Source organism: Falco rusticolus, chromosome 6 (genome assembly GCF_015220075.1).
Source record: "Falco rusticolus isolate bFalRus1 chromosome 6, bFalRus1.pri, whole genome shotgun sequence".
Classification (NCBI taxonomy): Eukaryota; Metazoa; Chordata; class Aves; order Falconiformes; family Falconidae; genus Falco; species Falco rusticolus.
In genome coordinates, this window is record NC_051192.1 from 49279777 (window position 1) to 49304426 (window position 24650).

Sequence of the window (24650 nt, forward strand, 5' to 3'; positions counted from 1 at the left end):
GCAAGTGTTAAATTCAATGGGGTTTAGCATTTCTTAGAAGGATTAATCTCTACAATGTGCATTTTCAGGTCTGGACTTTTATCATAAAGAGATACTGTCAATATCTAGTTGAACGTTCAGTATCAGAAGTGTGGATAAGACTTGAAAACTGTACATTTTATTAAGAAGGCACCAGTTCCCAAGAATGTGTGGTGGTTGTGTGCTTTCCACACACTGAGGCATGAAAGCAGTTACTTTCGATATTGGATGAATTGTGACATTTAAAGTCACGTTCCTGTGGAAGCTACGGGATGTTTTAACAGTTCTGCAGAAGCAATCTTTCCAGTCATACTTTCCTTCATCCCAAGCCAACAGAGGTTGCCTGCCAGCAGTTCTGCTATGCTGTAGCAACTGAGCCAGCTGCAGCTCCTTGCCCCTCCTGTTCTCATACCCTTATGTTAGGCTAACTGAATTTTCCCTTTGGTATGTCATGCAGTTCCTTAGATCTCTACCATAAATGGGCTTTACTGTCCATGAACAGAGTGACTTTCCATGTCGCTGTGCCTAGCCTCTAGCATTCAAATGGCTCGAGCAATTACAGGCAGTTGAAAAAGTCACTCCTGTATATGCTGCTGCTTTTAACATGCAAGCATGTTACGACTTATTTGTCTGTTGCCCAGACTGAACAATAAAAAAATAGCCTTTGATTAAGTGCTTAGAATTTCATTGGACTTTATCAAAGTTAGCATTTCACTCAGAAAATGAAAACAGCAAAAAATAGAATCTGGGTTGCAAGTGGTATTCTATCTGACATATGTGAGTGCACATAAAACACTGTGTATGTGTTTATATGTGCATATGTGTAACACTGTTTATGAATTTTTTAAAATCCAGTATTGAAAGGTTAGGAAGTAAAATAACCTTTAAAAAATCATCCTGTGTTTTTTTTAAAAAAACATTTTAATTGCAAACTAGAAAAAACATAAGCTTATTTAAAAATACTTATAAAATAGAAGAATCCTATCAACATTTAAAGAATTTTGAGCATGAGATTATTCTTTGGGGATGAGATATTGAAAACAGAGATGAAGTAGGTCTTGTTTGCAGAGTAAATTGTTGGATATGTGTTGTCTGTAGTTTGAAATTAACAGAGCTTAGTATGTAACTCGGTGCCACAGCAAAGGCAATGCTGTGTGTGACTGTACTTTTACAGACTTCTGCAACGTCAGAGCTCTGGTTTATAAAACATATTCTTACATCTTAAAAATTTTCAAAGTCTGAGCAAATACTGTGTGGTAAGTCTATGGCTTTACCTGTTCAATAGTAGGTTTTTGTCCTGAGTGTATTACATTACTTGGATAAAACCTGCTTATTTATGTGATGGTTGTTACTTCCATCTGCTTTGAGAAAATAAAATTATTTTGCTTAGATGGTGCCTTTCTGTGTGTAACTGTTCTGAAGATAATTTTAATAGTATTTCCCAAACCTTTCCAGAAGTGAATAGGAGTGCATTCCCGTTGAAAACTTGCTGTGTTGTTTGCCCTAATAGAACTCTACTCATAAGATGAGAGTTTATCAAGTTCAGTTGTCAGCATCAAGCATGATTTAAAGATTTTCATAAAGAGCAACAAGAGAGGTCTTTCATATTTTAGAATTTGAAAAATAACCAGTTGGAATTTGCTGATATGGGATATCTTTTATAGAGAGATTTTTTTTTTTTAAAAGAACTTGTGGTATCTTGTATTCCTAGGTTGATAACCTCCTCCTTGTAGTCATTCAGTCTGCTCACCTTGTGAGTCAGAGAAAAGCTTTCCAGCAGTCTATTGAAGGGCTCATCTCTCTGCACCAGGAACAGACATCTAGCCAACCGGTCATCGCCAAAGCTCTACAACAGCTAAAAGTAAGCAGTTTTCAAGATTATCTTGGTCAAAATTGATAGTGCTTTGTTCAAAGATAAGTAAAAACGTGCAAGGAGATTGCAATGTTAATGACATGTTCTGCAATTATAATTTATATAACCTCTATGGACTTTACTTTCAGTACATTTTTCATTCTGTTTCTGCAAAGGATTTATGAGTGTATTTTTGAACAATATTGGTGTAATCATTTTTGCACTGGGAAGTGGGAAGCAAGTCCATAATGCAGTAGCAATATGAATAGCAATAGAATAAATAAATTGATAAATGTCAGCTATTGATTTGAAAGAAAGGGTTTAGTTTCATAAAAATAAATTCCATCAAAATCCATGATCTGAAAGAAACAACTTATTTTTCCTCAAATTTGGGGAAGATTGCTGCTTTGTGATATAAAAGTGGGTAGGTCTCTCTCTGATTTTTTGCTTTTGTTTTTAGTGTGTGAGTTGGTTTTGGTGGGGTGTTTTTTGTTTTTTTGAGGTTTTGTTGTTGTTGTATGAGGGTTTTCTTTGGTGTTTTTTTCTGTTAGCTTAGGTTTTTGTGGAGGACCCAGAAAAGCAAAGATTTATTAGATTGAAATTGCAATATCAGGCCCCTACATTTCCCCCTGAGTTCAGTAGGAGCTGTGCCCACATACCAGGGTGAAAATACAACCAAAGGCTTGGTCATGTTATAGATGGCAAAATGAATTTTCTCTGTTGTCTGGTTTTGGTTGGGTGTTTTTTCTGGGTTTGGTTTTGTTGTTGTTTTTGGTTGGGTTTTTTTTTTTTGGTGGACTCCTCACCACTGTTTTTGTTTTTAAAGTTAATGTCACTCAAGCAAACAAGCTTAACTATAATCCTTCAGTTAATTTTAAGACTTGCTTTGTGCAACTGCTTGAAAGTGCTATTCCAAGACTGAATGGATTGTGATGGCATTAAAGTATATTTCCATTTAAAATAATGTAATTGTTAGATTCATGTTTGCTTTAGTCTTGTCAGCTGTAGAATATAAATAATAATTTGATGCTCCCCCCATCCCTTTTTGTTGTTGTTGCTCAGAGTGATGCATTACAGCTATGCAATAAGATAAGCAGTGCCATTGACAGAGTTGATCACATGTTCACATCTGAGTTTGATGCTGAAGTTGATGAATCTGAATCTGCCACTTTGCAGCAATACTACCGGGAAGCCATGATACAGGGTTATAATTTTGGGTTTGAGGTAAGGAAAGAAAAGATTAATGACACATTGTCTTGTTTTAGTCAGAACCAACTGAAATTTTTGGTTTTGCATTTGTGCAAATGAAAAAGTGTAACTCAGTGGAAATACAAAGAATTCATAGAATTGTTTAGGTTGGGAAGAACCTTTAAGATGAAGTCCAGCCATTAACCCAGCACTGCCAAGTCCATCACTAAACTGTGTCACTAAGCACCACATCTGCATGTCTTTTAAATACCTCCAAGCATGGCGTATCAACCACAGGGCAGCCTGTTCCAATGCTTGACAACCCTCTCGGTGAAGAATTTTTTCCTAATGTCCAATCTGAACCTCCCCTGGAGCAACTTGAGGCCATTTCCTCTCATCCTATTGCTTGTTACTTGGGAAAAGAGGCTGACACCCACCTGTCTACAGCCTCCTTTCAGGTAGTTCTAGAGAGCAATAAAGTCTCCCCTGAGCCTCTTTTCTGCAGGTTGAACACCCCAGTTCCTCAGCCACTCCTCATAAGACTTGTTTTACAGACAAGGGGCCAAAACTGAGCACAGTGTTTGAGGTGCAGCCTCACCAGTGCCAAGTACAGGGTGACAGTCACTTCCCTAGTCCTGCTGGCCACAGTCTCTGATACAAGCCAGGACGCTGTTGGCCGCCTTGGCCACCTGGGCACACTGCTGGCTCATGCTCAGCTGGCTGTCGACCAGCACCCCCAGGCCCTTTCCCACCAGGCAGTTTCCAGCCGCTCTGCCCCAGGTCTGTAGCGCTGTGTGGGGTTGGTGTGACCCAAGTGCAGGACCCAGCACTGAGCCTTGTTGAACCTCATACAATTGGCCTTGGCCCATCGGTCCACCTGTCCAGACCCCCCTGCAGAGCCTTCCTGCCCTCAGGCAGATCAACACTCCCCCCAGCTTGGTGTTGTCTGCAAACTTACTGAGGGTGCACTCGATCCCCTCATCCAGATCAATGATAAAGAGATTAAACAGAACTGGCCCCAGCACTGAGCCCTGGGGAACACCACTTGTGACTGGCTGCCAACTGGAGTTAACTCCATTCCCCACCACTCCTTTGGCTTGGCTGTCCAGCCAGCTTTTACCCAGTGAACAATACACTTGTCCAAGTCACGAGGAGCCAGTTTCTCCAGGAGAATGCCATGGGAAATGGTGCCTAAGGCTTTACTAAGATCCAGGCAGACAACACCTACAGCCTTTCCCCTTTCCGCTAAGCAAGTCACCTTGTCATAGAAGGAGATCAGGTTAGTCAAGCAGGACCTGCCTTTCATAAACTCATGCTAACTGGGCCTGGTCACCTGGTTGTCCTGTATGTGTTGTGTGATGGCACTCAAGATGATCTACACCATAACCTTCCCCAGGACTGAGGTCAGAGTGACAAGCCTGCAGTTCCCCGGATCCTCCTTCTAGCCCTTCTTGTAGATGGAAGTTACATTTGCTAGGTTCCAGTCAACTAGGACCTCCCAATTCTAGCAGAACATTGTGTGTTGCTGCAGAAATCTTATGTGAAAATGATTGAAAAAGAACAGATGGATCTGTTACATTCAGACTACTATTAGCAATGCCTGGAACTCTTAAAAAGCTTTAAGAGCTTGAGGATTTCAGGTGTAGTCTTGTAGACTCTGCTACTTGTCAGCTTTTTAGATGAAATAAGAAATATCCTTTGATGTTGAATGTCATTGTGTAACTTGGCTTCTCACAGTTTTTCATCCTAGAACAGCATAACACTAATATGAGCTATTCTTTCAAAGTTTGTGGTTGATGCAGTGCCTATAGCTTTTGAGTGCCTTCCTGAAAGAGCTGCTGAGTGTCATGGGTTAACCCCAGCCTGCAACTAAGCACCGCCCGGCCACTTGCTCATTGTCTTCTCTGCAGCCCCCCCCCCCCCCATGGGATGGGGGAGAATCAGAAGAGTAAACATGAAAAAACTTGTGAGTTGAGGTAAAGACAGTTTAATAGGTAGAGCAAAAACTGTGCACAGAAGCAAAGCAAGACAGGGAAGTCTTTCTCCACTTCCCATCAGCAGACAGGGGTTCAGCCATCCCCAGGAAAGCTGGGCTCCATCACATATAACGGTTACTTGGGTAGACAAACACCATCGCTCTGAATCACACACCCCCCTCCCTTCTTCCCCATTTTATATACTCAGCATGACGTCATATGGTGTGGAATATCCCTTGGGTCAGTTGGGGTCAGCTGTCCCAGCTGTATCCCCTACCAACTTCTCATACACCCCCAGCCTACTTGCTGGTGGGCTGGAGTGAGAAGCAGATAAACCCTTGGCTCTGTGTGAGCACTGCTCAGCAGTGACTAAGACATCCCAGTGTTATCTACACTGTTCTGAGCAGAAATCTGAACTATAGCCCCGTACTAGCCTACTGTGAAGAAAACTATCTCAGCAAAAAACACAATGAAGAAATGTCATGTTCAGGTGCTTTTAGTATGTTGTTTCACTATTTGGTTCCTGTGAGCTTTGTAAAAACTTTTTAAGATTTAATACTAACATATTTCTAAGGATGGTCTGCTAAAAAATATCTGATGTTTCTGTTTATTTTTTTAAATGTACTTATATAACTCCTTTATCCCCTAATGTTACCTGCAGTATAATTAAAAATGAACGCTACTTTGCAGTTCAGTCTCTGATTACAGAACTGAACGTTTATGTAGCTTTTCTTAAATGATGTGTGTACACCGTTAACCATCAGCGCGTGCCTGTATACACATAAGAATGCAGTATGGCTCAAGTGCTGCCTCTCACTGTGGCACATTTTGTATCATATACTTTTTATGATTTTTTTCTATAAATATGCATCTGCTTATATAAACTCTTTGTCTAAGAATAGGATGTGACTGTTACCATACTGTAGAGTTTTGTTAGCCTGCAAATACTCCAGTGGATATTGCAAATGGTATTTTTGTTCTTCTTATTAATACGTGAAAAGTAATCTTTAGTGTTTCTTACAGTACCATAAAGAAGTTGTTCGTCTGATGTCTGGAGAATTCAGGCAGAAAATTGGAGACAAGTATATCAGCTTTGCCAGGAAATGGATGAATTATGTGCTAACAAAATGTGAGAGTGGCCGGGGCACTCGACCCAGGTAACAGCCAACTTGTGACTGCCATGGTAGTGTGTGTTTAAATAACATGCAGGAATTTTCACACTTTGAGTAATGCCTTATTGTGTAGAAGTAGTTCTTCTGAACTACTGATGCTTCTGGCTCTTAAATTTTGAAAATAATTTGAATAATAAATGCATAAATCCAAATGAATGCTCCAGCTGCGTACCAAAAGAATTTGTGGAATGCTTTGCCTCATGTTAACTGACAGAAAATGGGAAGAAAAAGTGGAGGTTGTTGGACCCAGATAATTAAAAGACTTTAGAGAAGGGTCATTAAGTTGGAATAAAAGTGCTATGTGATCAGGAGTCAATATGCAACAGTCATTCTTTGGGTATTCTACAGAGAAAGCTGTATTGTTTTCTGCCAGTCGCAGAAATGAGATATGTATGGAACCTCCTGTAGAAGTCCTTCTGTTAGTCCTTTCTGAAAGTGTCCAAAGTATGGCCCACAGATGAGGAAGAAGTGTTTCCACTCTGCTGAAAATTCTTTAGTTTTATGATTGCAATAATGGGTGCACTTGTGGGTGTTTTTTGTTGTAGTCTAAATATTTTCTGTCTTGTCTGGCAGTAGTGTTGTGCCCAGTGGTCTCTCAAATTGTGCTTACAGTTGGTGCTATGAAACTCTACTGCTGGGTGCTAATGAAAAAAGTTAAAGTTGCATCACTTTGACAATGTAAGTGGAGGAACTGGGAGACTGGTCCAAGCAGAACAATACCATTGCTTGGTTAACTTAGGTGTTTTTGCAGCATTTTTTAGCTGGTATATCAGAAATGTAGTAGAATTCTTTTGCATAAAAATAGGTGCTTTTATATTGATCTGCGCTAGCAGATTTCACAGAAGTGACGGTTTTGTTTCCTTAAAGTATAGGGCTGATCAGTTTGTCCTGGAGGTGGGTTGCTCTCCTTACTGGAAGAGGGGGAGGAAAGAGTGGGTAGGCTGAACCATATGTGGATAGGCTAGTTAGCTTGGTCTGCTGATCTTAAAAACAAAACCAAAAAAACCCCAAAACCAAAAAAAACAAACCCAAAAGGAAACAAAAAACCCCAAACCCCAAAACAACATAAAAGGCTTTTAAAAGTATGTTAACAGCAAAAGGAGGACTTAAAGATGACACTGGTCCATTACGTGGTGAGACTGGTCACCTCACAAATAGGGATGAAGATAAAGCAAAGACATTTAATGCCGCCTTCACCTCTGTCTTAAGCACAAATGATGGGCCCTGGGACCCCTGGAGTGGTAAACTCCTGGCTGACTTTCAACTTGAACAAGGTTTGCTGGTGCAGTGGAATGCACGCAAGTCCAGAGGGCCTTAATTCATTCTGAGGTTCTGAAGAAGTTGGCTGATGTTATTGCAAGACCCCTCTCAGTTATTTATCAACAGTCTCAGGAATCTGGAGCAGTCCCTCTTGACTGGTAGCTAGCAAACATTGTTCCAGTTCTCAAGAAGGGCAAGAAAGAACATCATGGTAATTACAGGCCTGTCAGTCTCACTTCAGTTCCTTGGTAAAATTACGGAGATTATTCTGGGAGTTACTGAAAAACACTTCAGAGACAATGTAGTCATTTATCAAAGTCAACATGGGGTCATAGAGGGCAAGCCATGCCTTATTAATTGCCATTTTATGACAAGGTTACCCACCAAGTGGATGAAGAGAAGGCAGTGGACGTGGTCGGGTTTTTCTGTGTGGTTTGTTTGGTTTCTTTAAAATGACTATTTTAGCAGAGCTTTTGATATTGTCTCTCACAGTACCCTTCTGGACAAAATGCCTATCTAGCATACGGCTGGACATGGGCACAATATGATGGGTGAACAACTGACTGAAGGGTTGGGCTCAAAGAGTTGGTGTAAATGGGGTGACATCTGGCTGGTAGCCAGTCACTACGGTTTTCTGCAGGGCTCAGTTTTAAGCCCAGTTCTCGTCAATGTTATCAGTGATCTGGACACAGGAGTTGAGTATGTACAAAGTAAGTTTGCCAGCGACACTATATTAGGAGGAGCTGTTAATTCCCTTGAGGGTACAGAGGCCTTACAGAGAGAGCTTGATAGATGAGGAGTACTGGGCAATCACCAAGCTTATGAAATTTAACAAGGACAAATGCCAGATTTGCACCTGGGACCGTGTAATCCTGGATATATGTATAGATTAGGGGCCAAGAGGTCGGGGTGCAGCCCTGCAGAAAGGGATCTCGGGGTTCTGGTTGACGGTACGCTCTGTGTGAGTCGGTGTGCCTTGGTGGTGGAAAGGGTCAGCTGTGTCCTGGGGTGCATTGGGCAGAGTACAGCTAACCAGCTGAAAGAGGTGATTGTCCAACTGTGCCCAGCATTGGTGCAGCGCACCATGAGTACTGTGTTTACTTCTGGGCTCCACAATATGAGAAGGATGTAAAAATGTTAGTGTGTCTGAAGAAGGGCAATGAAGGTGGTGAAAGGACTGGAGGGAAAGTCTTACATGAGGAGTGGTTGTGCATACTAGGTTTGCTCAGCTTGGAGAAGCAGAGACTGAGGGGTGACCCCATTACTGTCTACAGCTTCTGGAGGGGAAGTGGAGTGCGAGGCGCTGAGCTCTTCTCTCTGGTGATAAGATATGAGGGAGTGCCTTAAAGCTACGTTAGGGGAAGTTCAGATTGAATATTAAGGAAAAGTTCTTCACTGAGAGGGTGGTCAAGCCCTGGAACAAGCTCCCCAGTGAAGTGGTCATGGCCCCAGGCCTGTTGGTGTTCAAGAAGCATTTGGACAATGCTTAGGTGTATGGTTTAACTTCTAGGTTGTTGTGTGTGGAGTTAGGAGTTGGACTGCGATGGTCCTCATGGGTCTCTTCCAACTCCGTGTATCCTGTGATTCTACCTAGAGGTCTTAAGAGGAGGCAGTGCAGGGAGAGCATGTGGCTGAACTGAAGGCACAACTTACTTTAACCAAGTTCATTAATTATTTTGCTTTACCAGTGTAGGGCTTGAAACCATTGATGCCCCGTTACTGCTTATCAGATAGTCGTGAAATCATTAGTACACTTTCAGTCTTGTTTCAGAAATGAGAATTTAGGCAGGGAACATAGTGGTTTGGCTTGTTGCTTTGAAGCATACATATTATGAGTGACTTGATGATACTGTTCCTGAAGAGAGCGTGTGCATGGATTGAAATATATGGCATCACCTGCTCACTTTATTTGGTGGTGTCCTTGCTAAACTCAGACTTTATCTCAGTACTAACTGGGCAAATATTAATACAAGTTAAATATTTTGCCTCTTACGTATTAATCCATTTTCTTACAAAGATTGTACCATATTTTCTAGAAGAAAAATAACTGCCATTTACTGTTCTTGGATGTTGTTGAAACTCTTATGATGACTTTAGCTGAAGAGCGGTTAATTTTCTGTCTTTTCTTTTTCTTTGAGCTAGGTGGGCAACTCAAGGTTTTGATTTTCTTCAAGCCATTGAGCCAGCATTTATTTCAGCTCTCCCAGAAGATGACTTCTTGGTATGGAATAAGTTGTTCTGCTTGTTTATTTCTAAATGTTTGTGAAGCTATCAGTACATGTTTTTCAGGGATAGTTTTTATAAAACAGTCTGAATACAGATGCTGATTGGTGTTGTATGTAACTGTTGATACCTCTTCAGTTTGTAAGATACCGAATAGAGTATGTTTGTGACAATCAGCATTAATGTTTTCAAATTGCTGACAAGTTGCTGTTTTGGGAGGCTCTTTCTTTGTCTCTTGGGAAAGTTTACAGCAGCTTTTCTGCAGAGTTACAATTTATAGTTGTTGTTATAAGTTTCTGAATGTGAGCTCCTGAGGCTTAGCACCAGAGTTCATTTATGGGTATGAATACAAAATCACAATTGTTTAAGGGTATTTCTTCAATTTTTTTTCAAATTGTGCCAATGTGAAAAAGACTTTAAAGCATCTTTCTTTTGTTTTTACTGTGAAAAAAATCCGACTAAAACTGGCTTTTTGTGTGCTCTGCCTTTCTCCTTTTCCTGTGGAAATAAAATTCTGAGAAGTTATTTCTCTGATCTTGGTACAGTACTACAGAGAAGTGAAAGCACAGTTGCCACAAAATAGCAGAATGTGAGTGTCAGCACCTCTGATATTTATAAATTTTGAGATTTGTTATGAAATGCCAACCACATTAATCTTGCATAATACAGAAACGATAGTTTAGTCTTTTTTTCACGTTTTTTTTATCAAGAGCTCTCAAATAAGTTATGTTTTAGTTCCATGTGTATGTTGCTGGGAAAGGGTTGTCTTCTGAAACGACAAAGTTAAGCTTGTATTTGAAATACCCTGATACTTTAGCTTTAGGAAGTAGCCCCTCAACTTTATTTGCTTTGACACAGTTGCTAAAAAAGACTTTGCACAAGTGGGAGAGAAAGAGGGGAACCCAAAACCTTAACTACATTTCTGAACTTTTGCTTTCTTAAAATGGGTTTAGTTGTGGAGAGCATCACTTGAAGGATCACATTGTTTTGATTAATCTGACTCCTGTATAATGCAGGCCACAGCATTTTGCCAATGTCAATCCTAATCTCTTATTTAGATAATACCAGATGTCATAGAGGAATGATGGTCTAGATTTAAAGCTGAGATTCTAGCTCAGTCTGGACTGGTAAAATATGCTAATCCCATGCTAAATGCTTCTATTTTTCTTTCATATTTTTTTGTAGGACCTTTGAGATCCTGGTCTTCACTAAGTTTTTTGATTTCTGGAAGAAATTTTGACTAGTCTGAATGACTGGTATATAGAAGCAGCCTTCATAGCAGCTGTACCAAAGAACAAAACTAATTCTTTATTGTGAAGGCATATTTTATCCCTGTGGTTCTGACAAGTAAACTGAACCAGAGGAAGATTTAATAACTTGTCCAAGGTTACATAGACAGTGAATAGTACACCTAGCAATTAAGCTTAGATTGCTTGAGCCCCAGTTCAGTGGTTTAGTTGTTGAATGCCTTTCATGAAAGTTTTGCTAACTTCATGGGTAGGTAATGAAAGTGAATTTCTTTTGATATGCAGTGCTTTGTATTTGTTGTTTTACAGGCTTTAGTCTTGTGATTCAGGCCATCATACTCTCACCCAATTTCTTCAGGTGTTTTTTCCTGGGGTGGGGAGAGGGAGGACAGCGGAGGTTTTTGCAGCTTTTTCCTGCACGCTTGAAATTTTTAATTTCAATTTTTAATTTTATTAACAATGAGTATTTTTAAGTTTTACTAGCTTTATATTATGAAGTATTCTTTCTGATGTATCATTGTTCAGTTCTTATGATTAGGTGATTTTGACAAGGTCAAAAGGCAAGGCAAGACCAAGACTTTCTAGCTTACAAAAAAAAAAAATAGTAAAAACCCTAATGTGGATCCAAAACTTTAATGTAATTGATAGCATGTAGAGGTGCTTACTTGACAAATTACATATTTAACCAATGTAATTTTATTACTGTGAGCTTCACCATATGACTGTCAACTCTTTTGTAACATAAACCATCACAATTTTTTCTGTTTGTCTTTTTTAGAGTTTACAAGCTCTGATGAATGAGTGCATTGGTCATGTTATTGGAAAACCTCACAGTCCTGTTACAGGTTTGTACCTTGGTAAGGCAGAAGTTACTGGCATTTGTTCTGGAGTTTTGCTGCTATTGTTAGAGAATTTTGACTGTAAAGTACTTTTAAAATGCTAGAAATACCGATAAAAGTATTTTTAAGCTTGTCGTGATTGTTGATGTGAAACCATTATTGCCTGACAAAGTGATGTAAACCATGGTGGTTTTACCCAAGAAGTTGAAAAGTTTTACAGGTGTTTTCTTCTTGATTTGTCCTTGAATTTCGGTGAAGTCTTGCAGATCTTCAGGAAAAGGAATGTAATTTTGAAAGGTTGTGTAAAGACGTGATTATAACTTTAAGGAGGTGTCACAAACAGTGATTTAGGTTAAGTTGCTTTAAAGAATCATCATCAAAGACCGGAGTGAAAGAGTTGTAATAGGAATTTGTGGGAGTGTGACTTCACAAAGTTTTTAATTTCTGTGTTAGAGTTTTGACTGCTGCTTCATGTTCTGTGTTCCATTTCCATGGTTTTTGTAAAAGTGAGTATAGTGGGCAAGCAATGATAAAAAATCCAGGTACATGTTTTCTCCAATATCCTAAAGTACCTATTGTAATTCTTTCCTAGATTGTGGCATATGCTCTTTTTCTCAAGGTACCTGGAGGAATCATTGCAGTGCCTCCTATCCACCAAGTACCTAAAAACTTTGCTTCTCTGGTCCCAGACATTTTTCAGACGGAGTCTTAATTTGTGCTTCATGTAGCACTTGCCATGCTGCTGTTGCTGCTTTCTCCACCTTTTCAGGGGAATCTCCTCTGACAAGAATATATAGATGACGTATATATTGGTACAGTTTCACATTCTGAGGAAGTGAGACTCTTCATAAAAGTTCAGCAAGGGCAGCATGAGCAATTATGGATGTTTGTGGCCATGTGAGAGTCTGTTAAAGATACATTGTATACCTTCTCAAGTAAAGACAAATTTCATTTTGTCCTCCTCTTGCAGGTAGACCATAAAGGACGTATCTTTTACATCCAGTGCTGCCACCCATGGGTGTGCAGCTGCTTGCAGAGCTGCTGTTAGCGTTGCAGTATTAGGTACTGCGGCTGTTAGTAGGACTCTAACTTGACTCAGGCAAGAGGAGGTTTTTCAGTATTTCAGGAGAGTTTCAGTTTTGATATAATTTTGGTGAGTATTGGCATTTAAGTGCCAGTAATAAGTTGTAAGACTTCATCTCCTGTCCGGTTTTCAGACTGGCCAAACAGGTGAATTATATGGGGAGTGGGTTCTGGAGATGATTTATCACTTTTCCAAATTGTGACTTCAGAAATTCCCTTTCATGCTGTAGCAGAAATTGGGTATTGTGGTAGGTACATTAGTAATTTTTGAATCGGGGAGTGCAGGTGCTGTGCAGAGTACAGCCTCTCAATATTTATTCTAATAGAGCTTAGGTGTGGCTAGATCCAATACCAGTCTCAGGCTTGATCAACTGTTTATGTCTAAAGGATATAAGGAACATCTGTAGTTTAAGTTTGATTGTAGGATTTTAGCAGCACTTAAGCATTGACTCATTTATCATTTACAAAGTGAATCAAATAAGATTTACTTAAGTATGAAAGTGGCTGAACTATGGATTAGATATTGTATTACTTATTGCAAAGTTACTAAATCAGTTCACACACATACATACAGACATAAAGGAATAGAAGTGTGGAGATACATTTACAAATCTATACCTGTTCAAAGTTCCCCATGAATTCAGAGAAATACACACGTTTAATGCTTTTGCATTTCTCAGCAGGCTAAAGGTTGAGCCTCAAGAAGCAGGAAAATCAGCCCAGGTCCCATCGTCAGCTTTTGGTGATGGTGCCCCTAGTGTCACAAACTTGGGTGTTTGTGACTTCTGAGAGACACCTCACTCAGGGAGATGCTGTTTGCAGCCCGCTGCAGTCCAGGAGTGCTCAAAGTGCCTCGCTCAGGACTGCTGTTCATAGTTTGGAGGTGATAGGCTTTAGTCATCAGTAATTGTCCATGCTGGCTGCAATCTGAGTCTGTAATCAATGGAATTTTTCTCAGAATTCCATTGACAGTGGTATCATACCATTTGGAGTCATAACAGAGAGTGTTCCCAGGCTTGTTAGGGATGATACAATCCAGATAAGGAATGCTCCAAAGATAGCAGGTGGTGGTGGTGTTCGGATAGGGGATATTTCTGGTACAGCCATGCCGTTTCCCATCTTGGCTGTGCAAGAGGTGCTGGTACAGTCAAGGGATGCTGAACTGCCCAAGTTGTTACACAGATGCTTAGGCCTAATGGGGATTCCTGAGGTTGTAGAGCCACCCAGGGGAGGGGGTGAGATGCACCACCACAGGAGGCAGTTACAGCTCCCTTTCATGAAGTTTCATTGTGGCAGTGCGGGTATTTACACTTCTGATGGACATTATATTATCGAGGTATAGAGGAGTTGTACCTGGGGCCTTGATGGTAGAGCTGTGGGAAATAGTTCTCCAGTATCACAGAATTTATCATAGTATAAAAAATATCTCTGGCATTAGAGTGAAATCAACATATTCATTGTTTATCTTGAGAAAAGGATGTTTCCTCAGCTGTGTTTCCCTTTTATGCATCTTTCTTAGTACTGTTTCTGTCTTCTTCCTCTGAAGTCCATTGACAGGTTTAACTTTCAAGATACCACGTTGTCACATCTTTTCTTTCTCCTGATGTCCACTTCCTGGACAGGGTTGATAGCAGAAGACATGAAGGGGAGGGTAACTTGACTCGGGCAAGAGGAGATTTTTCAGTATTTCAGGACAGTTTCAGTTTTGATATAATTTTGGTGAGAAACTTATAGCTGAGAAACCTTTCACAATGAAAGTCAGTCCAATCCTGCAGAAAAAAGTATAGTCTAAAATATATCTTGGCCAGATTCCGTACTGTGATGTAAAACCTCTATATTCATTATTGATGCTGTTGTTCAGAGGAAGGTCAGTTTTAGGTAAATCACTAGCGTGATGATCCCAAAGTACTGAAACTCTTGCAAATGCTTATTGCAGACACAGTGGATCACACAAACTAGTTTGACAGCTTTTGGCTCAGAGGCACGGGGAGGGGGTGACACAGATGGATGGTGCAGACTCGAACAGCAGGCTGAAACTTCAATACGTGTGAAATAAACATAACTAAACATAAACTGTAGCCATATTTCAGGTACCCCTTTCTATCTTGTGAACAAGAGAAAAGTCAGAATTCCTAGTTCAATTTGCATACTGTGTTGAGGGACTTTAAACTGACTGTGATCTTGACCCCTTTTCCCAAAGCTGAGGATCCATCTGTGTTCATGCTGCTGCCTGTAGGCACGCAGCTAGGGGCTCCTGGTGTTTTATCCTGTCTTTTTGCTCTGTGAAACAGCCTATCTCTACCGAAGTGGGTTCTGCTGTCTGCATCTTCTGCTAGTGTCCTTGCAAATTACAACAGGGCAGCCAACACCTGGCCCTGACATCTTTTACTTGTCCTGGTAGTGCAAGGCAGAAGCTCACTGTGATTAACCTAGCCTGCCAGTAAGTACTGACTTGTGTTTTGATGGGCAGTCAGCTATCTTGTGACCTGACTGCCGCAGTATTTTTGTGACTGGTTGGGGAGAGGTTGAGGGAAGGGAGAGACACTGCAGACTACTCTGAGGGGCACTGAATGAGTTAGGCATGAGGGCAGTGATGGCTCATTTAGGTTTGACTGGGTTCCTTTGTACCGCTTTCTCGGGGCAGGCTGTCATGGGGGACATTTAGTATGGGTAAAACTGTCATATGTGAGGCTTTTTCCCAGCTCGTTTTGCTCACTGTTATTGACTGAGAAAACAAATTCTGATGCAAAAGGAACATAATAACACTCTGCTTTTTAATAATTATACGCTTTGTTAATATTTATTTTGCAATAAGATAACAAATCATCTTTCATCTGTGAAGTTGAAATAATGAAGATGTAGTTCTAGTGAAGCGAGTACGCATCTTCTGATAGCTAGTTTTTGTGTGGAGACCTTTCATTGTTTTATAGATGAGTTACATAATACAATAGTATGAATAGTAATACATAGAATAGATTTATTTAAAATCGAAATGCCTTGGTTTTTTCTTAAAGAATAAGACATATGCCAGTTCATACTTAACTGTGAAATGAATTTTTTAAAAACTTTCTGCCTTGAAATGGCCCTAACAGAGTTTTTCTGGCATCTGAGTAAATGTGCTACCTTTTTTATGTTTGCAGCAATTCATCGAAACAGTCCCCGTCCTGTAAAAGTACCTCGGTGCCATAGTGATCCACCAAATCCTCATCTTATCATCCCTACTCCTGAAGGCTTCAGGTATTTAGCATTAGTAGAGTTCTAAACTGGTTTATCCTCTCTTGGCTACGCTGGCTGTCAGTAAGTGGAACACCTTTTCTTTCTTGTTGAGGGCAAAGCAGCAGAAAAAACTAGCATGTTAGTGGTTGAATTTTATCGATGTACTTTTAAGGACAATATTGTGTTAGTGGTCTGAATTTTATCAATGTGCTTTTAAGGACAATATTGTTTCTTTTTCTCCTCTGTGCCCTCCCCCTTTATTTTACAGGTTTCTGTTGGTGCATGCTTTCTCACTTAGAAGTCATTCTTATCCCCTTTGTCTTTCCTGAAATGTCTTTCAATGTAACAAGCATTAATTCAGTGAAGACTGCTCATCAACAACATTTTTATTTCCTTCCCCACTTTGAATGGCTGCATACTTGCCTGTGACGTTACTTTCTGTAGCTTAGCATAGATAAGACTTAAAAATTTAGCATTCTGGAATATGGTGGCATTTCTGCGTAGTTACCAAACTGCTGTGAGGAAGCTTAAAGCAATGGATAATTTTCCTTCCCTTTGAAAGAGTTGACATGAGAACTAATGCGAAAATAGTTTTGAGAAATTTAAAAATAAACTTCGCCATACATATTTTCACACAAAGAGAGGGATTTGTTTTTCAGGATCAGCACAGTGACAAGCATTTCATTTGACTTTTTTTTTTTTTTTTTTAAGTTGCTTTGCTGTTGGCAGAAACTAGTACTACTGTAAAGATTTGGAGATTTTTATTTTGAAGATGGTGATTATTGTACATATTGGTAGCCTCTGAAGCTTCTGAGACCCTGAAGTATTCCACATAAAAGTCTTTATGTACTTGAAAAAGCTTTAAAGTCAGGCCTTATTATGCACACTTCAGAATTTTATTTTTAAAATAAACTTTCAACTCCGTACTTTTTTGTACTGTTTCTTGAAGTTTTTCTTCTTGCCACAGCACACGGAGTGTCCCTTGTGATGCACGGAACCATTGCAGCGTTGCTGTCAGTCGCCCCGCTCCCATCGGTAGCGACTCAGCTCAACCCAAACCTGTCAGCAGTGCAAATGATACCAGGTAGCTCTGCTCCATGACGTAGCAGCCTCATTCTACTTACATCACCCATATAACTGTTTCCACAAACTTGAGTCCTAGTAGATCATTTGCAACGTACTTTTCCGTCCCATTGTGTCTTCCACTGGTGCCTTCATTCATGTTTGACTTGAGCAAAATCCTATGTCTTAGAAAGAGATAAGACCACTTTCAATTTGAAACGTCTGAACAATATGGTTGTTAAAGCATGCCGTTGTGATGTAGATTACAAATGTACTCAGTAAAAATGTCCATGAAATTAAAATGTACCAGTCAGTAAATTGGTGTAACTTCACTAAATAATTAGGATTGATAAGTAACTCTACACTAAGATGACTGTAACATGCAAATAAGCCCTAGGATATATTTGTTTCATGTTAGCTAGCAGTTTTGGTATTGTTGTTGTCTGCCATAAATACTTTGAAATACTATATAGTGGCAAACACAGAATTATACACATAAGATTTCAGGAGGTTTTTTTTATTTCTTGTTACACCTTTGGCTTCTCAGACTTGTACAGAATAAACTTACTACGAACAAAACCATTCCTATATCAGGATATGTAACGGAAACCACTCCTGTGTCGTCTGTTTGCAGAGGTCACGAGTGGATTTTTTGGTAGACCTGTGTTAGTACTCTTTCTTGCTTTTTGGCCTCTGATTTGGCAGTAGTATTTCAGACTGTTCCTTCTTCCCACACCACAGTCAGACCTCTGACATGTCTCCCAAGTTCCCTAATGTTACTCTTTTGTAAGTTTATTTTTAAAAATTATTTTCCCTGCACCCCTGCCTCTGAAAATCCTGCTATTCACACAATGATATAATCTTAGGATTTGTAAATAGCTTTTTAGGTTTTTATTTCTACGGCAGAGTTTAGAACTCTTGTACAAGATTTTAGCTCCCTTCTGCAAGAGATCTGTATGAATGGAGACACATGATCTTGACTGTTTCACACAGCTGTGGAGAAAATAAAGGACAGGTAATGAAGGAACAATAGATTGATAGTGACCAAAGTGAACTTAGATATGACTTGATTATGAATTATTTATTTTTAATAAACAATTTCCAGTTGTTAGCTAACAAACTGTTGTGGTTTGTAGATTTGTTACCAGATGCACAGTAGAATCATGTGTTCAGGTGTTCAGAGGGAAGTTGCCACTTCTTACATAAGATCTTCCCTGCAAGTCTTTTCAGCTTATTTTTATGAGAAGATATGACTTGCACCCTACAGTAGCCTTTAGATGTACAGCTTGTGAGTCTAGGCCCTGTTTGTTTTAGGTTGAAAATACATCCTGATTTTTTTGTCATTCAGACTACATGAATTTGTTATATATCCTTCATGCTTTTAAGTCCACTGTTGAAAAAGAGCAGTCAGTAGTCTGCAGCGCTATCTATTTGAAAAGCCCTTCTCAAGTAACATTCTAGAGATTTTCACTGACAGGTTCTGGTATCTTTATAAGCTGAAAGGGTGATGGTTAATTAGTATTTATGATTTTTAAAATGAAGAACTTTTTGATAATTAGTCTTTACACAACATATGAAGGGAAATTTTTCATATGTACAGCACTTTGAGCCAAGGCAGATCTTTGAAGTTAGTTAATTTTTCGGGAGGGGGGTAGGAGGCTAGTTTTTAATTCTTGAAGGCTTTGTTGTGATTTTTATACCACCTAACGCAACTGTCAGGTTTATAATTTGACACACTTGAATATAGTAGTATATTCTTTTAATGTTTTCCACATGTGTGTCCTTTACAAATATTGATCTAAGTGTGAAGGTTGTCATTTTGACAGTTTCTTCTAGTTCAAGGAGGTAGTCATTAGGAAGAAAAGAAATGAGAATTCTACTTCTTAGTTGCAATCAAATGCATAATATTTTCATGGGTTGTAACATGAAAGGTGATGTGATTGCAGCATTTTAGTTGAATCACCTATGCCTATGTTTCAAAGACTTGCATTTCTCTTAGCTCTGTTTTTACTTCTTGTTAATAAAATATCCCATGATTATTACACTTTTTTTTTTTATTATTCACTCCCTGGATTATAAAGTAGCATTGTTTAACCCCCTGTTTTGCCTAGGAAGAATTTGAAGAAAAAAATTACTAAAGCAGAGGCAGAGTTTTGGAGGCTGTTGGGGTTGTTTAGGGGCTTTGTTTATTGAGAAAGGCAAAATATTACAACATAATATATTTATAGCAAATTTCTGGTTTTAATATAGTTAAAAGAAAGTTGCAAACTTTAACACATTGCAGTCTTAATTATGTATTTCATTTATTTGTACTCCAAAAGAGAAATGGAAGCTGTTGGATCAAGAAGTGTTTTTGTGGTTTTATATGCAAGAAGTTTCAGGTCCAGCTGCTGGAATAGCACAAAACCAAAAAACTTCATACGCTTCCCAGAAACTCTTTAGACATTTATTACATGACTGTAGGCATTAAATATCTATTGAAAGCTGAATGGAACTTGAAAATCAATTGTACTAGGCACTGCGTAGTGCACAAATGCCACCATAGTTCTGTTGAAGTTGTTTGTTGTTTATTTTGGGGTTTTTTTTGTCAAGAAATAGCTTAATATAACTAGAAAGTAAGATCCATAGCAGCGGTACCTGGTTGTTTACATTATGCTTTCTGATTATTACATTTACACTATGTTCGTATTAATGACCTTTATTAGTATTTAATTCCTGAGCTAGCTAGGGTTATTATTCATAATTCTGTATTTATCCAGGACTGGAGCAGAAATTTAGCAAGTCTTCTCTTTCTTTGTTTCTTTGTCTGGCAACATACACACAGTCTTTCTGGATGCAAACAGTAAAAGATCTGGGTGGCTAAGAGGGACCTGAAATGGATTTTAGACACCTGCATTCCAAGTGATGATACTTAAGGTCCTCTGTTCAGCTACTGGCCTCATTTTAGAGGTGGTTTAGCTTTGCTTGTTTTTAAGCTCTTTGTGCCTCTAGAATTATTCCTGTGTGCTGAGAATAACCTCAGCCTTCTTGCTGATTAAAATCTCAACTTCCTGAAGAGTGCCGAGGATTTTCACTAATGCAGTCTCAGTTCCTCCACAAACTTCAAAGATTTAGTTGGCAGTAGTAGGGAGTGGAAAGCAAGCATCGTATTGAGAATGTTCATGTGGGAATAGTGTGTCTTGGATTTTTGGCTTCGGTTCTCAAGATTGTGAAGGTTGTGTCTCTTTCTTTTTTTAAACTATGATTAGGTAATAGTTGGATACAATTCAGAAGCAACTTCAGGGATGTAGGGAAGTCCTCTCATAGTTGTGTGCACTTTGATGCCAGAGATCTTTCATCTTTTTGTAGTTGTTACCTTCAGTGAAGGATTTAACAGTGTTCCCTGCTTTCCAGTAATGTTTAGCTCGTACCTCTAAAGCATTATGTTAAAGCAGTCATCAGTCACAGCTCTTTCCCCCCACGCTTTAAAAATTGAAATGGAGCCTTGTCTGAAAGGAGTTATTGTAGAAAGACTTTAATGAGGAATTTATAGCTCTAAACCGGGAGTGGATTGATCGATGTCTTGGGCTGGAGGAATGTGCCTGAAGATTTAAGACATATCTCTCAGTATTGTTTCGCTTTCTGTTCAGCATGCTTATTCATCTGGGTCTTTTTCTGATGTATCTGTTTCTGCGCTGTGCTGTCTGGAAGAGCTAGGGCCTCCAAGCAGTCAAGCTGCTGTCGTTTAACAACTGTCCTTCCTGTCAACTGGCTTGTGGCTCTGCCCACTAGTTTTGACTTAATGATTACGGGCAGTGACTGTATTTGCAGCGCACTAGAAGCATATGAATGCAGTTACCACCCTTCATCTGACAATGTGGCTCACATTGTCACCCAGCTGAATCGCTTTGGATTGCATATCCAAACCTGGCACCAGCTGCATCCTGCAGCAGCTTAGTAGTATGTTACAAGTCATTAAAGTGGATTCTGTTATTATGGGCAAGTAACAGTTTGAAGTAGTTTAAGCTTTTGAAGCTTAGGGTATTTTCATAGAGTGATGTAACTAAAATTATATAAAAAGTCTTTGTTCAGGGGAAAAAATAGGATAGAAAGGGTTTTCAGTTTACTTCTCAGCATCAGTTTTTCTTTCATGTTACTTTCATGGTTCACGTCCTAGGCTTCAGAGGTTCTTTCTCTTTGAAACTGCAGTTAAATTGTCACCAGTAGTTTAGTGCAATGCTAAGTTAATTAGTACAATGGCTCTTTTTAACAGGGGTTCCAGTGTCCCTGAAAATGATCGACTGGCTTCAATAGCAGCTGAGTTGCAGTTCAGATCCCTTAGTCGTCACTCCAGTCCCACTGAAGAGCGAGAAGGTGATTGTCACAGTAACAGATTGTGACCTGGATGTGCAGATGATTTATGTCATTAACATATTTCTCTCTGTTCCCAGTTCTTACCCTTGCAAAAAAATTTTTTTCACCTTTTCCCATTCAGAAATCTTAGATTTTAAACTTTTAGGCTTATATTGTCAGAGCAAGTTCTTCTGTTTTCAGACATATCCACTATTCTCTTGCCTTTCATATTGTTTCTGAATTGTACCTGAAGGAATTTCCTGGTGTCTTACTAAGTTACAGCATTCAAAATGAAATGGGTAACGTTACTGCTGAATTATATACCCCATTTGATAGCAAATTTCTAAATGCTGTTAATGAGGTATGAACTGGCCCCATCAGACAGTGAAGAGTTTTCTGACCAGTTCTTTGACTACCACTGTGGTATTCATCACAGAAATACTTGCTGTTAATTGAATCCTGGAAGAAGGGACAGGGTGTGTAGCTTGATGTCCTGATCAGGGCTCCTCCTTCAGGTTTCCACAGCCGCTGTATATGTGGTATTTATTACAACAAATACTCGGACACATTGATTGTTAAGATAGTGTGTTCTGTGCAAATTAAAATGAACTACAAAATCCCAAGCGAAGTAGAGTTGATGTGGTCATCCTGCAAAATGAAAGCGATTTCGAAGAAAGAAATGCCTTAAAAATTTATACTAAGAGGTGTGAGGGATTTTTTTGGTTTGCTTTTTAAGCAGATGTTGAAAATACTGTCTGCCTCATGCTTATTCCCCTTTTAATGTATCTGTATGAATGGGAAACTAGCTTAGACTGGAATGAATATAGGTCTCCCTAAGGAACCTTAGAAGATTGTTTTCCTGCAGATTTCTTACATATTTGATTGATTATGAGTGCCCTGACTTGTAATGCTTCACTCAATTGTGGAAGGAGATCTCTGTTCCTGTATAAATTAAACCCTATTTCGGAATAGCTTTCACAATTTGTTTTCTGAAGAGAAGCCCTTTTTGAATTCAAGAGCATACGTTGCTATATGGTTGCCTCATATACTTGATAGGTGTTATAAGTCCTGATATGTAAGATCTCCGCTTCTACTGAATATAGTGGCATAATCTTTAATGTGAGATAAAGCCACCTTCATGCTCACAGTATTATTTCTCTAGAACCATCGTATCCAAAAGGAGATTCGAGTGGCTTATCCCGGAGGAGTTGGGAGCTCAGAACGTTAATTAACCAGACCAAAGGTAGGTGTTTAGGAGTCACCATAATGTAATGCCAATTAAAATAGTGCTGTAATAAAAGGATGACTCTTAGTTTTCACAGTGTCGTGCATAGGAAAGGGAAAAAATAAAATCCTGACTGCAGATAGAAGATACTGCTAACAAAATCACAAAGTGTACTCTTTTGAGGTAGGAGTAGTTAAATTCTATAAAAGTTACATCTTTTCAGTTTCTGAAAGATGGTAGCAGTGTTCTTCAAAATGAGTACATTCATTACTATACCAAGTGTAGAAGTTTGCTGTCCCTATTCAGTGCCCCATTATGAACTGCATGACAGTAGGAAACACTTCCTGGCTTCCTAAGAGATCTCCCCAGCATAGGATTTTTTTATTTTGAGTGTCTAACAGTGCATGATCCTATACTTTCCCAAATTCAAGGCTATTATGGGTCCCCTTCCTCTCTGTCCTGCTGCTTGTTTTCATGAAACTTAAGTAATGATTACTTTCGAGATTCCTATACCATACAGATACGTACATGTTGATTGCTTGCATATATTGTGGCAGGGTGGAACCTCATGAAACATTATAAAAACTGGTCTCTCATTATGTGGCTGAGACAGAATACAGGAAGAACAGCAAAAAAAAATTCTGAGCTCTAGAAGGCTTATTTTTTGTTTAGAACATAAGCATTGAAGGAATTGAGTTTGTTTAAACTGGAAAAGAAGAATGAGGGAAGACTTGAAAATTACTAGAAGACTGCTGTAATGAGACCTGGTTTTACTCTCCACTGTGAATAAGGAAGATTTTGGTTTAAAACTACAGCAAGGCAGATTTAGTGTAGATGAAGTGGTATTAATTATAGGTGGGCAGTAGAATTTACCATTTGGAAGTATCAATATCTCCATCTTTTGGAGACTGTTAGAAACAGTTTAGACAACTGTCAGTCAACAGTGGAAGATGTGTAATTTTTGTGCTTTACAATGAGGGGATAAATTAATGCTGCCCTGACACTTCTTCTGGACTCACTCGCTAAGATTCAGTTTCATGGTAGGACTGGAAAGCTGGAGATACATAATACTTCTAAATCTTTTGAAACAACAGATGCTGTGAGTTTTCCAAGAAACCTTTCATGTCTCTGTAGAGCAAAACATTACCTGTCCTTCTTTCCTTGGTGCTCTTAGTGACCCTAACACATTTCCACTGGTGGTTAGTTGCAGACCAAATGCAAACAAGTGCATTGCATTTCATACATTCAATTTCCTTGAATCAAGATAATTAGAAAAGTACCAGCATTTTTTTTAGTTTCATATGTGGTAGTTTCGTATGTGATTACTAAAATGTTTTATTTTTTTCCTACAACTTAAATTAGACTCACAAAATAGTTGTCTTTGAACTCAGGTCGCTTCACGTGATATCAAAAGGTAACAAAATACAAACACAGTGAATATTTCTCAATCAAGGAAATTGTTCATCACTCTTTCTAGACACTGCTTCCAAGCAAGCACCGATTGAAGCTGTTCAAAAGTCTGTTCGATTGTTTGAAGAAAGGAGATACAGAGAGATGAGGAGGAAGAACATCATTGGCCAAGTTTGTGACACACCGAAATCTTATGATAATGTCATGCATGTAGGTTTGAGAAAAGTGACTTTCAAGTGGCAGAGAGGAAACAAAATTGGTATGTTTATTATACCTTCATTTATCAGGCTAAAGTACCAAGCTTAGTATTTTTGAAGGAAATTTAAGACTATCTTTTGAAATCTTGGGTCTCAGCATAGGTAATAGTAGCTTTACTGAAATCAGAATATTAAAATACTGTAGTAGCTAGGATTTCTTTTATGTAGGACTTCAGTGAAGTTTTCACTGGTCAAATAACAAGAAACAAATGAGGAGAAGGATTTGGTTAGGACAATTATTTAGGTATGGTCCTGTGATTCCTGCATGTGTTTAACTGTGTAAAATGTTT

General features: G+C 39.0%; 1 protein-coding gene across 8 annotated transcripts in view; it reads left to right on the plus strand.

Annotated features, from left to right (window-relative positions):
- The window catches only part of MAP3K4 (mitogen-activated protein kinase kinase kinase 4), a 76482-nt gene that overhangs the window by 38815 nt on the left and 13017 nt on the right, over positions 1-24650 (plus strand). For 4 of the 8 annotated variants that reach the window (XR_005105036.1, XR_005105038.1, XM_037392842.1 and 1 more), the window contains 10 exons: positions 1730-1879; positions 2933-3094; positions 6058-6191; positions 9609-9687; positions 11715-11793; positions 15999-16095; positions 17042-17158; positions 21389-21489; positions 22631-22711; positions 24171-24362. Coding sequence is in view for 5 of the 8 variants with exons in the window: in XM_037392842.1 (XP_037248739.1) it covers positions 1730-1879; positions 2933-3094; positions 6058-6191; positions 9609-9687; positions 11715-11793; positions 15999-16095; positions 17042-17158; positions 21389-21489; positions 22631-22711; positions 24171-24362 (1192 nt within the window). In the remaining 3 variants the exon portion in view is untranslated. The remainder of the gene's footprint in view (positions 1-1729; positions 1880-2932; positions 3095-6057; positions 6192-9608; positions 9688-11714; positions 11794-15998; positions 16096-17041; positions 17159-21388; positions 21490-22630; positions 22712-24170; positions 24363-24650) is intronic. The other 4 variants (XR_005105037.1, XM_037392845.1, XM_037392843.1 and 1 more) reach the window with 3 other exon arrangements.